This window comes from Pectinophora gossypiella, chromosome Z (genome assembly GCF_024362695.1).
Source record: "Pectinophora gossypiella chromosome Z, ilPecGoss1.1, whole genome shotgun sequence".
NCBI lineage: Eukaryota > Metazoa > Arthropoda > Insecta > Lepidoptera > Gelechiidae > Pectinophora > Pectinophora gossypiella.
This window is the reverse complement of record NC_065433.1, coordinates 13,203,430-13,225,595: the sequence shown is the minus strand read 5'-3', so window position 1 is coordinate 13,225,595 and position 22,166 is coordinate 13,203,430. Positions and strand designations below refer to the sequence as shown.

General features: G+C 37.4%; 1 protein-coding gene across 2 annotated transcripts; it reads right to left on the bottom strand.

The window, feature by feature from the left end:
* Positions 1–5,151: 5,151 nt before the first annotated feature.
* LOC126380227 (uncharacterized) lies at positions 5,152–9,145 on the bottom strand. 2 transcript variants are annotated; one of them, XM_050029488.1, is made up of 2 exons: positions 8,781–9,145; positions 5,152–5,976 (listed from the first exon to the last, which is right to left on the bottom strand). In XM_050029488.1, exons 1-2 carry the CDS (start codon positions 8,802–8,804, stop codon positions 5,332–5,334), a joined length of 669 nt encoding a protein of 222 aa, XP_049885445.1. In that variant the 5' UTR covers positions 8,805–9,145; the 3' UTR covers positions 5,152–5,331. The 2 variants fall into 2 exon arrangements, with proteins under 2 accessions (XP_049885445.1, XP_049885446.1); XM_050029489.1 differs by having other exon boundaries at positions 5,152–5,967.
* Between the last annotated feature and the right edge of the window lie 13,021 nt (positions 9,146–22,166).

The following is a 22,166-nucleotide window of genomic DNA, read 5'->3' as shown; positions in this document are numbered from 1 at the left end:
CAAAAAATTCGATTAAGCTTTAGCGCAAACAGCTTTGAAAAGTTCAGAATATTTTCTAATGTAATTCTTGAATTCATCATCCTGCTTTATAGTTCTCTCTCCATACAAATCAAAAAGCAAATCTCGACTCTTTCTGATGCCTTTAGTAGCCCAGTCACTGAACTTAAACCCGGGGTGTATAACTTTAGAAATCTTAGTAAATAATTGGTTATATTCCTGACTGACAATAGAAAATAATCGGATAAATAACTTGTTTGGGTCATCGTGTTCACAATTAAATAGATCTAATTTTAAAGTCAGAGCTTCAATGAATCTGTCTACTCTACGAATTGTGATAGGTCGGCTTACTACTGTAAAACTCTGTAACTGTTCTGTGACAGTATAGATTACACTTTGCCCAAAGTGATCTGACTTGAGCGATTTCACTATCGACTTCTGCAGATATGGGCAATTACAAAATACGTTATCAATACAGGTGGCCGATGTATCTGTTATTCTAGTCGGCTCAAAAAATACGTGATCCAAATTAAATGATTTAAAAAGGCCCACAAACTCAACACTGTGACTATCACTTTTTAAAATGTCTATATTGAAATCCCCACATACAATTACACATTTCTTACACTTGCAAATAATTCGTAGAACATCCTCCAAGACTTCGCGTAAAGTTTTAAAAGAACTGGTGGGGGGGCTGTATGCGCATACTACTATATACTTATCCAGCTCAACACAGGATAACTCAATGTGTCTTTCAACCGACAGTCGAGCTATGTCTTTACGTTCCTTATATTTATAATGTTTCCTTAACAAAATCAATGAACCTCCACAGCTAGCCGTCTCTCGATTGAAAGCACTCACAATATGGTAGTTCTCGTAGTTACATAACATCTGGTATTCCTTTTGAAAGTGTTCTGTTAGGCAGACTACGTCAAATTTGGTTTTTTCTAAAAACAATTCAACCATTGCTAATTTGCTGGAGAAACCTTGAATATTTTGATGAAAAATATTAAAAGTCCTTTGTTTATCCTTTGTCAATTTTTTGCCAGAAACTCCCACCTTGTTTTGTCCAATGACAATGTCAGCGTTAGGAGTATCTTTTGTCGAACTAACTAGTTTTTTAAATCTAAAAGAGGTACGTTAGTAACATTACTAACATTAGTCAACGAATGTTGAATAGAAAAAGCTACTATAGTAGCTAACTTACGTTTAAAATACATCGATAGATACAAGCTATCTTGTGTCAATATAAAATTAGGACTAAATTTATTAATGTCAAAAAATAATACAACAAGCAGAGCTTTTCCAATGACTAGTTATTAGTCAGATAAATACTTTGTGTTTTTGTTTTGTGTGTTGTTAGGTGAACTTCTATATTAATACTATCTGATTTTAGATATGACGTTGGCTGTAGTTTTTGCATTCGACTCAACGTTACGGCCTAAGTTTAGGTTGAATTATGGTATTGATTCACCTTGACCGTAAATGGTTACCACCCTCCAAAGATAAGCTTGCCATCTAGTGACGAAACTCGTATATTGGCATGACGTCTGAAGTATCTGTTAGGGAAAACAGGAGTCGGGTAGTTGTACTTTGCAAGTATGCCTATCACAATGTCCTGGTGCTACTCGGCCGATAACATAGTAGGTCCCTCTATCACCCCACTGTTTATTCCTTGTATACACTTTTCTTTAAAAAAAAGTAGTTTCTTAAGCATGTATCACTATCAGGTAAGGTAGTGGTCAAACGCAAACCTATTTTTCAAAAGACGACCACCATATTACGCCTTTAGCAAGATAGTTCCATTATCACTAGATAAAACTTTTTTTTGATTTTTGGAAAATGGAATTAAGTTCAAAATATTGGTCATAGTCGTTTAATGCCATAGTAATAAACATTTTGACGATCCCTTAAATAACGCGCCTGTTATATTTTATTTTTATACAAAATGAATCAAAAATCAAGTTTTTTTTTAAATCCAACAAAAGCCAAACTAATAAATGGTCATACACGTTTTTGTCATAGTGAATAATGTTTACAGGTATCTTCTCGATAGCTTTGACATGTGTTTTTTGCTGACCGGCACTTTTCACACAGAAACTATAACGTAAAGTCCAACAAAAGTCAAAATAATGGTCATAGACGTTTGGTGCCCTAATAATAAATGGTCAAATGGATAAGTTCTAACGGGATATACAAATATTGTTTCATGGCCGGCACTTCACATTTTCACCAAAAATGTATGAAAATTCAGTTTTTAAATCGAATAAAACCGAAGATATTGACCCTACAGCTTTGGTGCCATAGTAATAAATGCTCATATGGATAAGATCTAACGGAATATAGCAAAATTATTTTTTGCCCGGCACTTTGACTTCTGGGCCGAAATCCGATGATCTCTTTTAAGTTTTTTAAGAGTTCATACGACACTACGACAGAAGATAAATTGGGCATTTGTAGGCATACATTATATTTAAATGGTCTTTGTTGGAAATCCTTACTTTTAATACAAATATATGCGATAAAAAATATTTTCCCTTGAAATGGGAATTTTTCGGGTTTTTTCCCTCAGAATTGGGAAAATTCCCAAAACGCGGGAATTTTCCGGGTAAGAACCCAACACTACACGTGAGTATTATGACATTATAAGATAATTTTATTTTGTTGGCACTACGGAAAGAATATATTAAGTAAGGACCACAGATACAGAAAGGCACAACAGGCAGCCTTATTGCTTATACGGCAAATTCTTCCAGAAAACTTTTGCGTATAGGCCAACAACAACATCACATATAGGTAAACATCGTGAGGAAACCTACATTCCCGAGAAATGAATTTTCGGAGGTATGTGATTTAACCTGTATGGCTGGTTTTCCCTTCGCGGGTTGGAAGGTCAGTCAGGCATTCGCTTCTGGAAAAAACCGGACCTTGCAAATTTTCACAGACTAACTTTATTTTGATAACTTAATCAACATGTTATTTTTGATGAGTTATGAATTTATTTATTAAATTAATTAGTAAGGTTTAACTTAACTACTAGCCATGACAGTGGATCAAACACTCACAAACAGACATCATGTGATAAATGTAGTAATAGGTAATATTTTTAAGTATTATTTTGGAAATATACGTAATGGAAAAACTGTTACAGCGATAGAAGACTTGGATTTGATGGATTGGAGAGCCTGGTGTAAGCTGCAACCAAATGGTTACGATTGTCAAGATACAGGGACAGTGCCCAAGTGAGTAAACCTATCATTTTTCGAACACAAACTACAAACGACACACGAAAAATAGTAGTATTATCTACTATTTTTCTAAATGGACAAAAAAATTGTACCACTATTTCGACTTTGTGTACAGAATAATTATACTTTGCACCTATAAGTGCATGCCTATAATTCTTAAAACCGTAACCTACTTTGGTTTATGAGACACCGTATGGGAGTGTTTGTTTGTAATTCTGTTAAATAAAACATAAAAATAAAAACCTGGCTACAAGGTGGAACATGCTGTTCGAAAAATCCTTAGCTTCATACAAAAGACATCAACGCGATCATTATTTCCCATAATATGACATTATATTATAATATTTTTGACCGTAACCTTAAAGCTACTAAGGAGATAGCCTCCTATTTTGGAAGTTGGTTAAAAAATACAACATCGTCTTTAAACTAATGATGTCGTCATATTAATGAAGTATATTATAAGTTATTGTTTCTGGACGGAAACCTGTGATGAATAAGTATGTAGATTGTAGATACTTGTAGATACTATAATGTTATCGTTTGCAGATTTTATTTTGATTTGAAGCTTGGATACTGTAAAGGAAGTGAGTTTGGCCGATGTACAAAGAACAAGAATAGATTTGATACTGTTAATGAGTGCCATACACAGTGCATAGGTGCGTAGATATTTTTTTATTACCTGTGGAAAACCAACAGCTAATTTAAATTGATATTTATATTGTAGAAATCTAAATTTAATAGTCAGCGCACTTCATCGAGGCAATGTCCCACCCTAGAGCTGGCTGTCATTTTGCGCAAAGAGTCAGTTTTGCAGTGCAGATGGGCAACGTGGCCAGTATTCTGGGGAATTTGCCTCGATGTGGTGGGGAGCTGGAAGACATAATTTTACTAATGAATTAAATTGTTCTAAATACTGAGTGTGTTGTTACAATTGAGATTGAATGGAATGACTTTTTTATTTTTTATTTATATTTTATTTAAATGTGTGTGTGTGAGTGTGTAGATATTACTAATGTGCATGCATAGATTGTATGTAAATACTTACCTAATTCATTTGAGGCATCTCCACTATCCAACACGGAGAAATCCGAAGACAGTCAACTAATCGATACATGGTCCTTCTTCTATGGTGTAGGTTTAACAGGGTTATTGATGAGATGCCACAGGCTCCGTGATGTCTATGGTTTATTAGAATCCGGGAAATGCCACCCCCCCCCCCCCCACCCCGCCCCAAACGGCGTGGCATGCCAACGTTAAAATTTTTAAGTTAGGAGCCGCTACAGGTGGCGAATTCGGGAGGAAGAGTTGAGAGGCTCATCATATTTTTTGTTTGATTTTTTATCATTTATTTTTTTGTTATATAATTAATTAAGTACTTAATATGTAGCCGAAAGTATCTTTACATCTTCATTTTTTAAAGGTTTTTTTTTATAAAAATTCAATCAATCAATCAATAATACTTTATTGCACAAGAACATTACTTTATGTTATTTAAATTTCATCATTTTGTTTTTCTGTGTGCAGATTTTGGTTTAGTTACACTGGATAAACCTGTTTCCCCGAAAATTTATTGCCGTTTTCAACCTGACTTTGGCGCCTGCGACGATTATCATCCTAGGCAAGTTTACAAAGAAAAAATAAACAAAATGAAGTACAATAGGCTGGTTTCCAACTAGTTAAATCAGTTACTTTTTACTAAACGTTGGGTATATGCCAACAATAACATCACATAATCATAATCATAATCATTTATTGCAAGTCACAGTTTTACATAGGTGGTATACAGGATGTGGTAGGTACATTGTGACGCCCCGTTGGGGCACAGCAACTTAGGCATAACATTTGTTACGTGGTCAGAATTTACATTTAAGTATACAATAAGCTTTAACCAATTATCTACTTGTCCTGTTTAAGGACACGTAACTAAAAGAAAACACAAATTGCAACGTAATGGTTTACTCTTCGGTAACAGACTGACGGTACAAAAGGACACTTTTTAGCAAATCAATTGCGGTCTACCCTCAGATACCACAATTCCCTCCACCCTTAGTCTAAACATAACAAAACTACAGCTAATACAAGAGAATCATAACTTATATCTAACGTTTTTGTTCCTAGTAGAGCGTACTGGACGATTGGTGTATGTGTGGGCTGTATTTGCATCAGTGACAGTTCCTTCTGGTTGGAGTGGCTCATCTGCAGGGAGCCTTGCTGCCTGGTGTTCGCCATCAACATCTCTCTCCACCCTCAGATTCGTATCAGGTTCCGCTATTTGTGGCGCACTGGTTGTGTCAGCTAAAGCTTCCGGTGATGGTGGGTCTATGTCCGGCATTGACTGGAATGAGTCATTCTCCCCCGACTCGCTCGGGTACAGTTGATCCTCGCAGTGTTCTGTGGGACTGCCACGTATGCCATGCTCTTCAATTTGGGGAGTAATGTCTTCCTCCGCCGTGTCATCGATTTCGGTTAACTCACCGCAGCAGCTTATTTCGTCTGAGTCACTAGATGCATCCGCCCCTTTATATGGTAATAATTGATCTATATGTTTCTTTATGTCCATGTTTAAATCTGGTACTCTCACTAGGTACATTCTATCTCCTAATTTTCTTTTTATACGTCCATATTTCCAGGTATGTTTATTTCCATTATTGTAAAATTGTTTGATCAAAACTTTGTCACCTTCGCAAAACATTGTTTTCCGATGGCCTCCGTAGTACTTAAACTGTAAGGTCTGTTTAATGTTAACATTATTCTTAGCTGCGGATGCTAACGATTTTGACGTATTATCCGTGCTCTCTTTACGAGAGTCGGGAACCCGCAGCAAATCGAATCGACAGTGCAATGGCCTGCCCAGCATCAACTGTGCTGGTGAAAAACCTGTAGTGCAGTGGGTCGAATTTCTGTAGTCAAATAAGAAGTTATTTAATTTTTTGTTAATTGCTCTTACCGTCGCGTTTTCTTGTATTATTATTTTTACTGCTTTTTTCACCGTTTTTACAGTATTTTCTGCCTGTCCGTTTGATGCTGGGTGATATGGTGCAATTGTTAAATGTTTAATCGAATTTAAAGTACAAAATTCCTCAAACTGCCGAGAACAAAAATTTGTTGCGTTGTCGGTAACCAAAGTGCGCACCAAGCCGAAACGACTAAACATTTCCTCTATTTTTTCTATGACAGCTTCACTATCTGTTTTAACCATCATAAAACACTCAACCCACTTTGAATGCGCATCTACTGCTATTAAATACTGCCTACCCCCTAACGAAAACATATCTAAATGTACACGTTCCCATGGCTTCGCTGGGAACGGCCACGGCGCGAGCGGGGAGCGGGGAGGTGCACTACGTAATGAATTACAAATACTGCACGAACCGATCTTTTGCACTATGTGTTCATCTATATGTGGCCACCACATCCTAGACCTAGCTTCTGCTTTAGTACGTACCACCCCAAAATGTGATTTATGTAATTCATTTAATAACTGTTCCCGAAAAATAGAAGGTATCACTATTTTGTGCCCACGCATAATAACTTCCTGTTCCACAGATAATTCTAAACGACATGCGAAATAAGGTTTTATTTCTTGGTCCGTTATTTTATTTGGCCAGCCATTCATTATAAATTTTTTTACTTCGTTCAGTACCGCGTCATTTCCAATTTCTTTTCTTATATCCTCTACCGTTATTGGCTTCAATATTGAATCATTAATATAATTTACGTATAACAAGTCATCACGATCTAAACTATTTACCTCGTTTGCATAATTAATCAACTCCACAGAGCGTGACAAAAAATCCGCCACGTTGTCTTCCCTTTTCACATATTCAATGTTAAAATTGTACGCCGATAAAAACAAAGCGTAACGTTGAAGACGATTTGCTGCCATCTCAGGCACTCCTTTTTTTGAACCAAAAATCGACAGAAGCGGTTTATGGTCAGTCCGTAATGTAAAAGGCACAGTACGACCATACAAATAATGATGGAACTTTTTAATTGCGAAAATAATAGATGCCGCCTCTTTCTGTATCTGCGCATAGTTTATTTCTGCCTTGTTCAATGAACGTGACGCATACGCAACTACGCGCTCGGTGCCGTCGGGCTGTCGCTGCGCCAGTACGGCGCCGAGCCCGGCCGGGCCCGCGTCCGCCGTCACCACCGTCGGCAGCTCCGGCGAGTAGTGCGCCAGCACGCGCTCTGACGACATCTCGCGCTTAATCTCATCAAATGCACGTTGCTGTGACTCACCCCAATGCCATTCCTCACCCTTTTTTAACAATAAATGGAGTGGACTAAGGACACTAGAGGTGTTTGGTACGAAACATCTATAATAATTTATCATCCCTAAGAAAGACTTTAATTCAGTAACGTTCTTCGGACATCTACTCCTTAAAATAGCCTCCACCTTGTTTTTAGACTTGTGCAAGCCGTTACTATCTATCAGAAAACCCAAATACTCCACAGATTTTCTAAATAATTCACACTTTTCTTGTTTCAAACGCAACCCTGCCTCTTGCAATCTCATTAGAACCTGTTCCAGCCTTTTTAAATGTATTTCCCTAGTAGGTCCAGTCACTAAAATGTCATCGAGAAAAATACAAGTTCCTTCTATATCCGCCAGTAATTGTTCCATTGTCCTTTGAAAAATAAAAGGAGCATTTGCCAGCCCGAAAACTAAACGGTTATAACAAAATAAACCCTTATGTGTATTTATACAAGTTAAGTGTTTACTTTCTCCCAACTCCAACTGATTATACGCCCTAGACAAGTCCAATTTTGAAAATTCCACTCCACCGTGTAATTTCGCAAATAAATCGTCAATCTGCGGAATCGGATAATTGTCCATTTTTAAAACTTTATTTAACGTAACAGAAAAATCTCCGCAAATTCTCACATTTCCGTCGGAGCGTAAAACCGGAACAATAGGCGTCGCGACCTCGGAATGTTCTACCTTCTCTAAAATACCTAACTCCAGTAAACGCTTTAGCTCACTCTCCACTTTACCTTTTAAAGCTAAAGGTACCGGACGAGGCTTAAAAAACTTCAACTGTGCATCGGGCTGAATTTTTAAATCAATCTTATATTTATTAAATTTCCCTAATTCATTACTAAACAAAATTGAGAACTTTTCTTTCAACATATCACTCAAGTGATCCCTACTTTGCTTCAAATTATTACAACTCACACTACATAACTGTAAATTAAATGCACTAATAAAATCCCTCCCTAATAATGCCGGCTGATTATTTTCTGTGTTTATAACAAATAATCTAATCGGCTTAGTGCGGCCTTCAAAAGTTACCGGCAACGTAATACAACCTAACGGGGATATTTTGCTCCCATTATAACAATTCAAAACAACATTGCTCGACCTAATGCTATGTTTACTTTTAAAACAAGAATCATATGTTCCGACTGGCAAAACCGAAACAGCACTACCGCTATCTATCTCACAATAGATACCTACTCCGCTTATCGAAACCATTTGCCGCATAGGCTCGCCGTTTATGCATTCTATATTATATAATTTCACATTACCTTCAATGGTGTCGCCGCCGTCATCCGCAGCTAAGAAATAATTATTGGTTTTTACACTCGTTTTACATACGCGTTGTAGATGCCCTACCCTATTACACTTCTTACATGTATAATCAGAGAAACGACATTGCTCTTTCGCGTGATTTTTGTAGCCGCACACTTCACAACATTTTAAACCAGCACTATTACGCGAAGGGTTATGATTTGGCGCGCCGCCGCCGCCGCCGCTGATATCACCGCCGCGGCGCCTAGCGCCGCCGGGCGCAGACGCCGAGCTTCCACCGCCGCGCATCGCGAACACGTCATGCGCCTGCGATGCTGCCGGTGCCTCGCCGCGAGCTGTTTGCATTGCAAGCCGCGCACACCGCACGTTCTGCGCTAATTCCAACGCTTTGTTAAACGTCAGAGTATTGATGTCCTCTGCAAATAATTTCTCCTTTTCTTTTGTATTCTCCAGTCCGAGAATAAATCGATCTCTTAGCGCAGTCTCCAATTCAGAGTTAAACCCGCAAAACTGCGCTAAGCTACGCACTCGCGCCGCCCATTCTGCTAAGTCTTCTCCCACACGTTGTTCTGCTTTGTAGAACTTATATCTCTCGGCGAAAGAACTTCTTTTCGATCGAAAATGATCATCCAATTTCTTCAATAACGCCTTGTACTCTAAGTCCTCCACAGACTTAGGAAAAGCCAAATCCCTTACGACGCGGTAGGTGTCTTCCACCAACGCAGTGAGCAGCAGTGCCCGTCGTCTTACTCCAGCTTTATCAACTTCTTCCGTTATGTTATTTGCCGTGCAATATTGAATAAAACGACTTTTAAAAATACTCCACTCCTGTGCGCGATGGTCAAACGCGAGAATGCCACCGAATAAACCATTACTAGCCATGATTCTAGAAATTACACTTGCACTACACAATTCCTCGCTACACAACACTGTAATACGCGTGAATAAGTACTCGTCGCCAAATATGTCCTGTTTAAGGACACGTAACTAAAAGAAAACACAAATTGCAACGTAATGGTTTACTCTTCGGTAACAGACTGACGGTACAAAAGGACACTTTTTAGCAAATCAATTGCGGTCTACCCTCAGATACCACACTACTTAACAATTAATGTAACATATTATATATATTCTAGTATAAATTATATAAGTATTATTAACATTTTATCAAGAAATAACTTTTAATAGAATTATAACAACAACTTTTAATAGAATTATACGAGTAGTCTAATAGTAATAATTAATATTTTATGGTTAAAAGAACTTACCTTAAGTGAATTTCAACCAAAATTATACGAAATGTTGCATCCGAAGAGATTTAACATACCATGTAGTCCGTTCTTCAATTTACTGCATCGTCTATCACACTGTTTAGAGAGGCTGAATAGAAGCCAGATTCTAAATAGAGAAAAAAAAAATCATTGAAGTCGTTACTGGTTCACTCATTCGCGCCGCTGTCATTTCATTCGTTTTAGATTTGTTTTATTCTGCAATAAAGGGGTTTCAAAAGAGGTCAGATAACGTATGCGATAGGATTTTGTAAGGTAGGTACTACCGATTGAAAGGTAGAACTCATAGGTAAAATGTCTGACGGGGTTGGGTGGGTTGTTAAATCTCTTCGGATGCAACATTTCGTATAATTTTGGTTGAAATTCACTTAAGGTAAGTTCTTTTAACCATAAATTATACTTCAATGTTGCATCCTCGAGATTTAACATACCATGTAGATGTTTAGCGTTTGCAGAATAAAATACGCCATAAGTACACTTAAAATCAATTTTAGTTATATCATTCCAAAAAACAAAGGAAATTTTAAGTTTGGTCGTTTATAATTGCTTCAGCAAATGAACTATCACATTCCGTATTAATCAAAGGTTGATTATAGAATTTTGCGAAACAGATAGAGTTGCCAGTCCACCCAGCAGTTTTTTTAATTACATCAATAGCAACGCCGGACCTATTAGCCGCGGACGTGGCCGCGTGGCGGGTACTGTGCGCACTGAAGGTGCTCACGTCCACGCCACTCTTGCCTAATGTTTGTTTGATCCAGCGACTAATGGTTTGTGGGCTGGCAGCATGCATCGGTTTTTTGAATGTAAGAATGAGTTTATTTGTATTGGGGGCATTCCGAAGTTCGGAAGTCTTACTTATATATGTACAGAGTGCCATTGCAGGGCAAATGGATTCTTTCTGTTTAAAAAAAGGAATAATCAGATTAGGATTATGCCTGTTCGGACGTGAAGTTTTAATAACTTCATTGATAGGTATAGTGATTTGAGAATCAGTAATATTTACTTCTTGAACATTAATTAATGATAACGTCTGGACTCGTTGTCCTGTTGACAACGCAAGTAGAGTAACTAATTTTTTTGTTAACATATTTAGATTTAATGATTCATTTGGGTATAATTTCGATAAGTATTCTAAAACAAGGTTAGGGTTCCATATTGCGTTGTATTTAGGGAACGTAGGTTTGATTCGAAATACTCCTTTAAAGAATCGACTAATGTTTTCATCATTTGATAATTTTTTACTAAGGATTAGTGATAAGGCTGACCTAAAAGAATTAAGTGTACCATAGCTGGCACCTTTTTGGAAAATATGTGTAAAAAAATTTAGAATAAAGGCCACTGTAACATCATACAGATCAGTGTTGTGTAGTTGACAAAACTGGAACCATTGTTTTAAGGCTACATTATATTGTGATATTGTGTTTTTAGACAAGGAGTTAATCATAATATCGATGGTTTCGGTTGTAAAGTTGCGTTTTAAGTACGCTTGCCTGATAATATTGCACACGCCAGGGTAAGACTGCTCCACAACGGGTGTTGCTCTCTGAAAGGAGAGAGTAATAGATTTTTATTAGGCGTAAGGTAAATTACATCAGATATAGTTAATGATTTGAACAGGGGATACCAGGGTTGACTAGGCCAATTTGGAACTATAAAAATGCCAGTTGCTTTGTCGTTCACTATTTTTCGAAGACATTTTAAAATCAGTGCAAATGGTGGGAAACTATAAAAGAAATATTGATCCCATTTAACAGTAAACGCATCGATTTCATGGGCTCCAGGATCTCGTTTCCATGATATATACCGTTGACATTTATAATTTAATCGGGATGCGAAAAGGTCTATATCAGGTAACCCGAATTTTTTCGTGAGTCTATTGTAATGTTCTAAATTAAGACTCCACTCAGTGTCGATGTTGGTGTGTCTAGAAGCCTGATCAGCGTCTGTATTATCCCGAGATCTAATGTAGGAAGCGAAGACGTGAATGTTCCTGTGTTCACACCACTGCCATATATCCCTGGTAATTTTGTTTAAATGAGGGAATTGTATTCCACCCATTTTATTTATATATGCAATGGCAGTGGTGTTATCAATTCTGAGTAGGACATTGATATCCTTTGAGCTTCGACAGAATGATTTTAATCCTAAAAAGGCTGCAAGCAGCTCAAGATAATTTATATGATTGCTGGATTCTTCTAGTGACCAGTGTCCTCTAGCCACTTCACCATTGCACACCGCTCCCCAACCAGTTAAAGATGAATCGGTGTAGATTTCTAATTCATAATTATTTTTATTGATCGAATTACTAGCTTTATATGAAAGTTCGGACCACCATGAAAAGTCCTCTTGCAAATGTGATTTTATTGGCATTAGGATATCGTAATTACCATTTGATGTATCAAGTGCTAAAAATTTTTCACGTTCAAAATTTTTGATGTACATCCACCCATAAGCTACAGCAGGGCAGGCCGCTGTTAAGGTACCGATAAATTTGGCAAAATTTCGAACAGTAGTACTACATTTGTGTTTTAATTTTCGAACTAAATTTGTAATTTTTTCGATTTTCTCTTCAGGTAACTCTAAAACCATTGTTATAGAATTAATGTTAAAACCTAAAAACTTGCATACTTGCTTTGGATCCGTGCAACTTTTTTCAAAATTAATTACGAATCCTAAATTTTGTAAAGTTTTAGTGACAGTTTTGACTGTATTTAGGCATGATTCATAATCAGAGCCTATGCATAGAATGTCATCCAAATATGCGATCAAAGTATGGCCTTGACTTCGAAGTAACGTAAGAAATGGTTTTAAAACAAACACAAAAGGCGCAGAACTAAGTCCATAAGGTAAACAATTAAATTCATATAATTGATTTCCTATGCGAAGGATGGATGGGAATTAGAAAGTATGCTTCCTTCAAGTCTATTGTGGCCATATATGAGCCGGGGGAAATTAGTCTTATAGCCGTGCGTGTATCTTCCATTTTAAAATGGTCAGTATAAACGAACTTATTTAGTTTTTTCAAGTTAAGTATAAATCGGTAGCCGCCAGTACTTTTGGGAGTCAGGAAAACCGAAGAAATAAACTGATTTTTCATGTCATTACAGGGTGAGATTGCACCTAATAGAAGTAGTTTTTTCAATAGATTTTGTCATTTCTTTTTCTGAATAAGAGGGATTTGTAGGTTCATATACTTGGCATACTTCTGCAATGAAAGGTATTTTATATCCTCTGACATATGACAGAACAACAGGATCATCAGTAATTGTTAGCCAATTACGAAGAAAATACTAAATACGTCCAGCGTGAGGTACCTCTATTTGCGACGGCGGTCCTGCATTCGACCGGAATGAGCACCCCGGCCGCGCGGCTGGTTGGTGGTGGCCCTCCTCGTTGAGGTCGACGTCTGTGACTTGTGGTACTTGGGTGCTGGCTTCGCATTGGCCGGCAGCCGAGGAGGGGCTCGGTAGTTTCCCGAGAATGTTGTATTTTTACGTTGAAACGATTGCTGGGGCGGAGCAGATTTTTTAATTTGTTGGCTAGATCTCTCGATATCTTTTGTATTTTTAATACTTTCACTTAATCTTTCCCCAAACAAAAAGGAATCTCTTTTAACTCCTTGTATGGTACTCCAGAATCTTTTATCTAATAGCGGTACTATCAATTTACGACGATTATTGGTTTCATCGTGATGTAGATCTAATAGAACTTGCGCTATTTCTGAAATCCTTTTTATGGTTTCAAGTTTTTCCAAATCCGTGTTAATAAGGTCCTTCGTGAGGTTTACCAAGCCAGCTAGACCGGATCCAAGTTGGTTCTGAGATTTTTCGAGTCTTTTATCTCGATTTTTTGCAGCTTCGGATAAAACTGCAGCCACCTCAGGGTTTAATTTCGGGGCATGCGCCAAAGTAAAGTTCTCTGGGACAAGCATCTTTTCAATCAATGTGACTTTGTGCTCTTTTGTCAAGCCGTCTAGTAAAATATTACCCCAGCGTTCAGAGATCTCACTAGGGATTTTTTCTCCTAGAGGTCGTTCTGATATTTTGGCTACGCCAAGAACCGAAAGTATTTCTTGTGGCACATCGGATGTCGATGGTTGGCTCTGATTGAGGGTCTCGAAGTTAGTCGGTTGTGTTTCAGAAGGCGTAATAACTTCTGGTATGTCAGCATCTTCTACTGGCTGTAGCGATTGGTCTTGCGATATTTTGCTTACAATAGATTGTGGTCTATTTGAATAATCATCCACCTCATTTTCTAATTCATAATCCGCATTACGTCTGCTATTGTCAGCAGAATATTCTGCATCTGATCGGTAATCTTCTGAAGAAGATGTATTTAAGGATTCTGAACGTGTGCGCCTGCGTCGTCGTTCTGAAATAACGTACGCATAATTACTTTCTGGGCAGTATCACGTACTACCACTTTAGGAAAGTAGTAATTTATGTTCCTGGATAATATCACGTATCACCACTTTAAGGAACAACATGGTCGTACATCACTATCAGGATAGCATCTCGTGCTACCACGTTAAGATAGTAAAATATGCTTAACCGTTATTTGAAACTATAGTACTTGCATAATTGAATGAGAGAATAAAAATTCTAAACGTAGGTAGTTGTAGGTACAAGGAAAAAAAGTACTCACCGGCATGTTCCCTTAGACTTTTTTCTACTAAACGACGAATTTTCTTGCTGATATGTTTATCATCACGTTTGTGTTTTCGTTTACCCATACTTAGGAATCTCTTATCAAACAAACAAAAGTTTAAGAAGAAAAACAAAACAAAAAGATTCACGAATGTTGGTTAATTTACAAAACTTGTTTTTTATTAACTGAGTGACGTGTAGACGATGCAAGAAACGAAAAACGAAAATGAAATGACAGCGGCGCGAATGAGTGAACCAGTAACGACTTCAATGATTTTTTTTTTTCTCTATTTAGAATCTGGCTTCTATTCAGCCTCTCTAAACAGTGTGATAGACGATGCAGTAAATTGAAGAACGGACTACATGGTATGTTAAATCTCGAGGATGCAACATTGAAGTATAATCGTTCAACTTATCAGAAAAAAATTCTTTAACATCATAGTAGGCTTTCTGAATGAGGAACTTCTTTAGAGTATTAAAGAATAACGTCGGTTTATCAATGCTTTTTATGGAATTGGGAATATGGTTATAAATTTTGATAGCCATGTGATGGGGGCTGGAAGCTACTAATGCTAATTTTGTGAAAGGTTTTTTTAGTTTATTTAAATCGCGATTGTTTCTATCTATCTTGTTTCTATCGCGATAGGTAAACATCGTGAGAAAACCCACATTCCGTAGAAATGCATTTTCGTATGTGACCTAACCTGTATTGGGCGGGTTTTCCCTTCACGAGTTGGTAGGCCAGACAGGCAATTGGTTCTATAAAAAACCGAACTTGTCAAATCTTCAGGTTAGGTTAGCTCGTGAAATACGAGGTAAGGCTGGGGATATGATTATAAGTAGCTATTGTTATAATTTCAGGTATTACTTTGATGTAACACAACGAGAATGTAAAGGATTCTCTTACAGTGGCTGTGGTGGGAATTTAAACAGGTTCTCATCTTTCCAAGTCTGCTCTGCTATCTGTATGCCTCTCGTTGACTATGAGTTACAGACAGCCTTAAAAACGTAACACGCGATTTTAATAAATAGATACGGCAATAAAATCTGTAAGTAATGATTTTATTTTATATTTTCCCTTTAGTTAGTTGATTATTAAATAGACACCCTTCCTTTTAGTAGGATAAGAACATTACAGGGGTCATAATGGCCTCATCAAAGCAAATACATCTAAAAATCAATTTTGCAGTTTGATAAATTGATCTAGTGAAGTTTCAAAATAAATAACAAGAAAGAGATAAGAGTAAAGAAATTCTTTATTTAAGACAGAGGTAAATATTTAATTTAACCTTAACCTTACTTCAGGGATTCATCCCTCTAAGTCTGAGTATGGTCTATTTTTCTTATTTATTCTGAGTCCCGTTTGGTAAAATACAATTCACTTGTTTACTCTGAAAACAAAACCCACTTCCTCATTCCTACCAAGGCCAGTGTTTTTCCTGCCCAGGGAAGTTTCTGCAAACATGTATAATTACGATAGCTACTTCTTAATTCATTACTACTTTAATGCTGCATCTAACGATGACATTATTATTAAGGGTTCCATATTCAACTTTTCTTCTTTTTATTCTTCTTTTTGTTGTTCTGAATTCGGATTTATGGATTTGAATTCATGTTTGGATCACGTGATATCCAGGATTTGTGCCCGGTTAATGGCATTAGGGTCGCCCCCTTCTATATGAAGCTTAAACATAGCTGGTGTACATTCTATACACTTCTGTCTACCCCCTCTGGGATACAGACGTGATACTATGTTCTGTAGTCAACACGAATTAACTTAGTTTCGGTATGACTATCTGGGCCTTGTCATGACAATTATAAAATACATTGACGATTCGCGTGTCAGCAGTTTGTTCGTTCATACATCAGGTGTAGTAGCCCTGGTGACGCAATATCTATTTAGTAACTGCACTTCATGAACCCGCAGTGGAGCTGCGTCGAGCATATTCCTATGCCCCAATAGTAAAAATAATAAAAATTAAGTACCTATGAAAAACATTATGTCGAAGCTGCTAATAAGCAGCAAGCATGTTTGCTTGCATAATGCCGTAAGTAACTTTCTCAGATAAATTATTATTACAGACTGGAGGAGTTTTAAGCGCACGCGTTCCCCTCTGCCGAAGTACATGAACGGTCGGTTCATGTTTTGTTACTTGTGTGACGGTTTTGTTTTGAAACGTGTTTGTAGTGTGGCATTTTTTTTGACGTGACATAACTTATTGTGCTAGTAAGAGTAAGGAAAAAGAGACAAATACTGAGAATTATTGAGGACAGAAGAGGCAAGATGATTGGACACCTAATAAAACACGACGAATTTATTAAAAACATCATAGAAGGAAAGAAAGGAAGGAGAAGATCAAGAAGATGGAACATATTAAAGAAAAGTTTAACGTCGTGTCTTATAGGGAAGTCAAGGAATTGGCCTTAGATAGACTGGAATGGAAAATGCTACACCGACAAGAGCGTGGCTCTTAAGTTGATGATGATGATGACTTATTGTAAGGTTTGCCGTAAAAAAAATAATAAAAAAAATAAACAAATGGTATAACTACTTGGCCGGAAGTGCGGCAGTGTGTAGATGTGTGCTGTATGTATGATACGACTATAGAGCTAGCCCAAAAGCAATTCATGTCTATAATTTCTCTAAAGGTAACTTATTAGAATGATGGTTAAAATAATTATTACAATGACGCAAAGGCAAATTGATAAAGCTTTCAAAAACATAAAAATCATGCTGCAAAAAAAATAAGTTTACGTTATATTAAAATAATGTGAATACATCACCAGCATCAATTTGTACTTTAGGCCTCCTTCCTCCTCCTTCGCATATAACGTCAACAATAAGGGTGTACGTACATACCTACAACATTTATAGGCTTCATTTAGAAAGAATTAGCTTTAATTTGCTTTAAGTACGCCAATAACTCTTTTATTTCATGCTTGCATAAACGATTCATTTTATGATTCTGTGTAGGTAATGATTACTTTGCTTTTAAGACTCCAATGTTATTAGAAACAGGTGGAAATCACAATGTTGCTCAATATATTTGTAAATATGTGTTGGATTGTGGTTCTATGTATTTCGTTAGCATCAGCTTCCGTTATCTTAAAAACTGAGAATGCTACAGGTGAGTTAAAGTTATACGAAACACATGGAATTAATCAGAATATATTGTGAACATTTTTTTTCTGGAAATGTGTATAGGTACTATGCTAAAACTTTCGCAAAGGCCGGTCATAGGATGGGTGACCAAAAAAAGTTTTCATCTCGAGCTACTCCGTGCTTCGGAAGGCACGTTAAGCCTTTGGTCCCGGCTACATTAGCAGTCGTCAATAACCACCAATCCGCACAGGGCCCGCGTGATGGTTTAAGGCCCGATGTCCCTATCCATCCATAGGGAAGGCCCGTGCCCCAGCAGTGGGGACGTTAATGGGCTGATTATGCTAAAAATGTGTTTTCTGGTCTTATTACAAAATAATCCATTACCTACATTAACAATAATGCAAGTACCTACTACGTCTTTGGCGATATTATTCACGATCGATTCTAGACCATTCCATTTGGTGGCTTATTAATCCTGTATAAAGTACACATAGTGATTGCTATTTTTTCATGATTATGCCGATTTCTTCTTCGAACATTATCATAGTGTTTCGCGCTTTCAAGATAATGTATATTTTGTTTGTGAATTCAGCTTTGCCGGATTCTGTTATACCAAGAATATCACAAAATAATTCATCGTCAGCAGCCACAAGTGCTCCAATTTTTAGAACAACCAAGAATGTTTCTGGTAAGTACTTAAGTATTACGCTTCTTATACGCGTACTTATATTATTTTCAGGACTGGTATGTTTCTTCTTTCTACATTCTCTTTCCCTTGCATTTAGGAAGTGAGTCATGACACCACGTGTTAGTTACACAAAGTTAGTTCGCTTTCTTCTAATCTTGATTTAAGGCAGTTAAAGGAAAGCTACATATTCCTTGAAATTAAATTTATTACCCTCTGTGACGTAATAAAATAAAATAAAATAATCTTTATTTGCCCTTCATAAAGGTAACACAAATTATGTAAACTTAACTAAGGTAATGATACACACTATAGTGCCTTTGTGAGAGACTGGTGTCGATACTAGGTGTGACCCTGTGTGACAGATCACCAGGCTCCCAACCTCTTACGGAACTCCTAATTTATAACCTTAGAACTATAGAAAAGTGAAGCCAAAACAAAACATAAAATATAAAAATTTTGTGGTACACAAAAGAAGTATGTAAAGTAAACGTAAAGATTCTGTGTGCGTTTGTGTGTGTGTGTGTGTGAATGTGAGTGCGCGTCTGTGTGCGCATATGTGTGTGTGTGCGTGTGTCTGTCTGCTAGCCCTACGACACGACCGTATCTTGGGATCGGAAACTCCACCAACAGCAACACGTGTGTGCGTGTTTGTGTGAATGTGTGTGAGTGCATGTGTGTGGTAGGTATATATGTGTGTATATGTGAGTTTGGTGTGTGTGAGTTAGTGTTAATGCCAGGTACTGTCAAGTAAGTAGTTACGATAAAATCATTAGAGTAACTTTTTTTGCAAATGACATTAACTTCTTGGCCGGACTAATGAGCGGTGAAGGCTCTTACCCGGTTCAAAAAGTTAAGACAACACTTTTTTTTTTTTTTTTTTTTTTTTTTTTGACGTGACTTATTGTAGATTTGCCGCAGATGGCATTAACTACTTGGCCGGACAAATGGGGAGCGCTGAAGGCTCTCACCCGGTACAACATTTAAGACAACAGGCCTGAGGGTGCCCAGTTGGGCGCGAACCTCGGCTCAGGGCGTCGTCTGAGAGGAAAAATATTTGAAAGAATTAATCGACCCTAGTGGGTCGATAGCGATAAGCGCTGAATGAGGGAAATCGTCGACCACGCCGGCGGGGTCGGTATCGGGGTCCTGAAGTGTTTGGTGTCGCGAGCTGATTGGCTGCCTCTATGGCTAGGGTAATCGGGTCGTCGGGATCGTATATTACGTCCTTCGGACGCCGATACTTTTCAGTACCGTCCCTAAGCGGGATGTAATCGGAAGCCGCAACTACCAGGGGATTCGGGTGGTGCGGAGCAGAATCGAAAAAACGTTTGGAAGCTAATTTGAGCCATTGGGCAATGGTTGGCAGACCTAGGTCAATGTGCAGATTTTCATTGCGAAGGAACCACGGAGCTCCCGTGGCTTTCCGCATGAAACGATTTTGTATTAAGACAACACTGAGGGAGCGCAGTTGGGCGCAAAATTCGGCTCAGGGCGTCTGAGAGCATTATTATATAAAAAATCGACACTAGTAGGTCAATATAAGCGCTGTATGAGGGAAATCAAGGACCACGCCGGCGGGGATTGACGCAACCGTTACCCGTTGGAGTATATAAATATCAGTAAAGTGAGGTGGTTCTTTGAAGTGGTCTGTGTATGACGTTCATGTGTAGAGTACTCTCATAGTCGATATATTATAATAACATTTTTATTGAACTTTCTAAACTAAGTAAATTAAATTCATCTGTTTTGGTCTCATGTATACAATTTTCGAATAAGATACCAAACGACATTTTGAATATCACAGTACTTATATAAATTTAAATCTTAATTATGTTAAAGATGCTTTATATATATATAAAAGATTACTATAAGGTTAATGAATACCTAATTAATTAAATGATAAACAATCCTGGTAAGTAAGTATTTAATATGTTCCGCCAGTTAATAACTTGTTGTAATGTATAGACATTGATTTAAAAGATGTGTTTGCTTATGAATTTCTTATCACATTCTTCTTCTCAAACAACACCTTACGAAATGACGCATTTAAAAAAAAATGACTGGTTTATCTAAACTGTTTCTAAGTCTTTCGTTTTCGTTTACAATAGAACGTTTAATTGGTTATTACTAATTCTGTAAGTATTTGTAAAATCTCTACAGCAGTAGCAGATGTTGAAGCATTGAGAACAAGTCCATACAACACAAGTATTAAGTTAGCACCGAATTCTAATATTCTAAGATCTGATGATGCCGCTACAGAAATACCACCGCTGGTACCTACAAGTAAGTTATTAACTATATATATTTTTATGTCTATTATATTACTTATATTCGTATAATTTACGTCATAAAACTTAAAAAAGAAATTCTTAGAAATCTCATGAATCGCTGACGATTAAAAGAGAATTATTGTAAAGCTACATGATTATTGAAAGTCAAATGAATAATTAAAATAAAATAGTTTGATGGCTGGACGCCTTCCGGCACACCTGGCGGAACGATGCCCGGAAAAAAAAGTTTGATGACCAGTAATCTCACTAATAAGTATAGTGTGCAAACGTGTTGTCCCACCAACAGACGCAGCGAATGCTATTTACGTGGATAGACGTCGTAAAACTATTAAAAAAAGCCCTCGATGTGATGTAGGTAAATCGCGGCTCAGTTGCCGTGCCTCGAGGACTGATGGTCTTACTAGGCAGCCGGTCTACAACGGATCAGTGTGGCACGGGGTATGAGGCTAAAACGAATCGCGTGGCGTAAATGAAAAGAGTCATAGGACTCTTCTGTAGACAAAGCGCTCAAGATACAACTAATAATTAAATACATACAGGGGTGTGTTGTCGGTTGTGTTAAATAAAGTAGGTATAGCAGGCGGGTTTTAGGAAATTCATACATTTAATGGGACGGCGGTCACTTTAAAGTGCAGATTTCTTACCTACACAAATTTTATCAGAGCGAGATAGCATGCACGTGGATTCCAGTCGACCAGAAGTAGATTATTACCTGATATTGACATACATTTATTTTTTGTCGTAATAGACATGAATACTCTTATTGATACATGTACGTATTTGTGCGGGGTTTAAGTGACATCGTTATGAATACTGAAGGGTAAGATTCAGCTCAAGATTCTGAGTTACTATCAAGTGGAATTGTTCGTCGCAAAATTCATGATTTTTGCATTGGTAAATTCCACGTGATATTAACTCACAATAATGAGCTGAATCATCCCGTTCAGTATTCGTTACGATGTCACTCATACCCCGCACGATTACGTTGATATCAAGTGGAATTTCCTGGCGGAAAATGCATGAAATTTTTGTGCCATACTTTTGCAACGGAATATTTTCAGACCCCAATTCTGAGATTACAACAAGTGGTCTTGTAATCGGAAAATGAGTCTGAATCATTCCTCAAAGTTTCCGTTACGATGTCACTAACACCTTGTATAACATGAGTGTTATTGTTAACAGCCACAAGTGCTCCTATATTGGACGACTTTAAATCTTTGAGCACAAGGGGCTTTTGTAAGATGCAACCCAATGGGTATGATTGTAAAGATAAAGGTACAACACTTAGGTAAGTTTACTTGCGTTTTTACTAGACGATAGGTTATCAAAGCTGTTTGTCGGCTAAAATGGTATCCAAGGCAA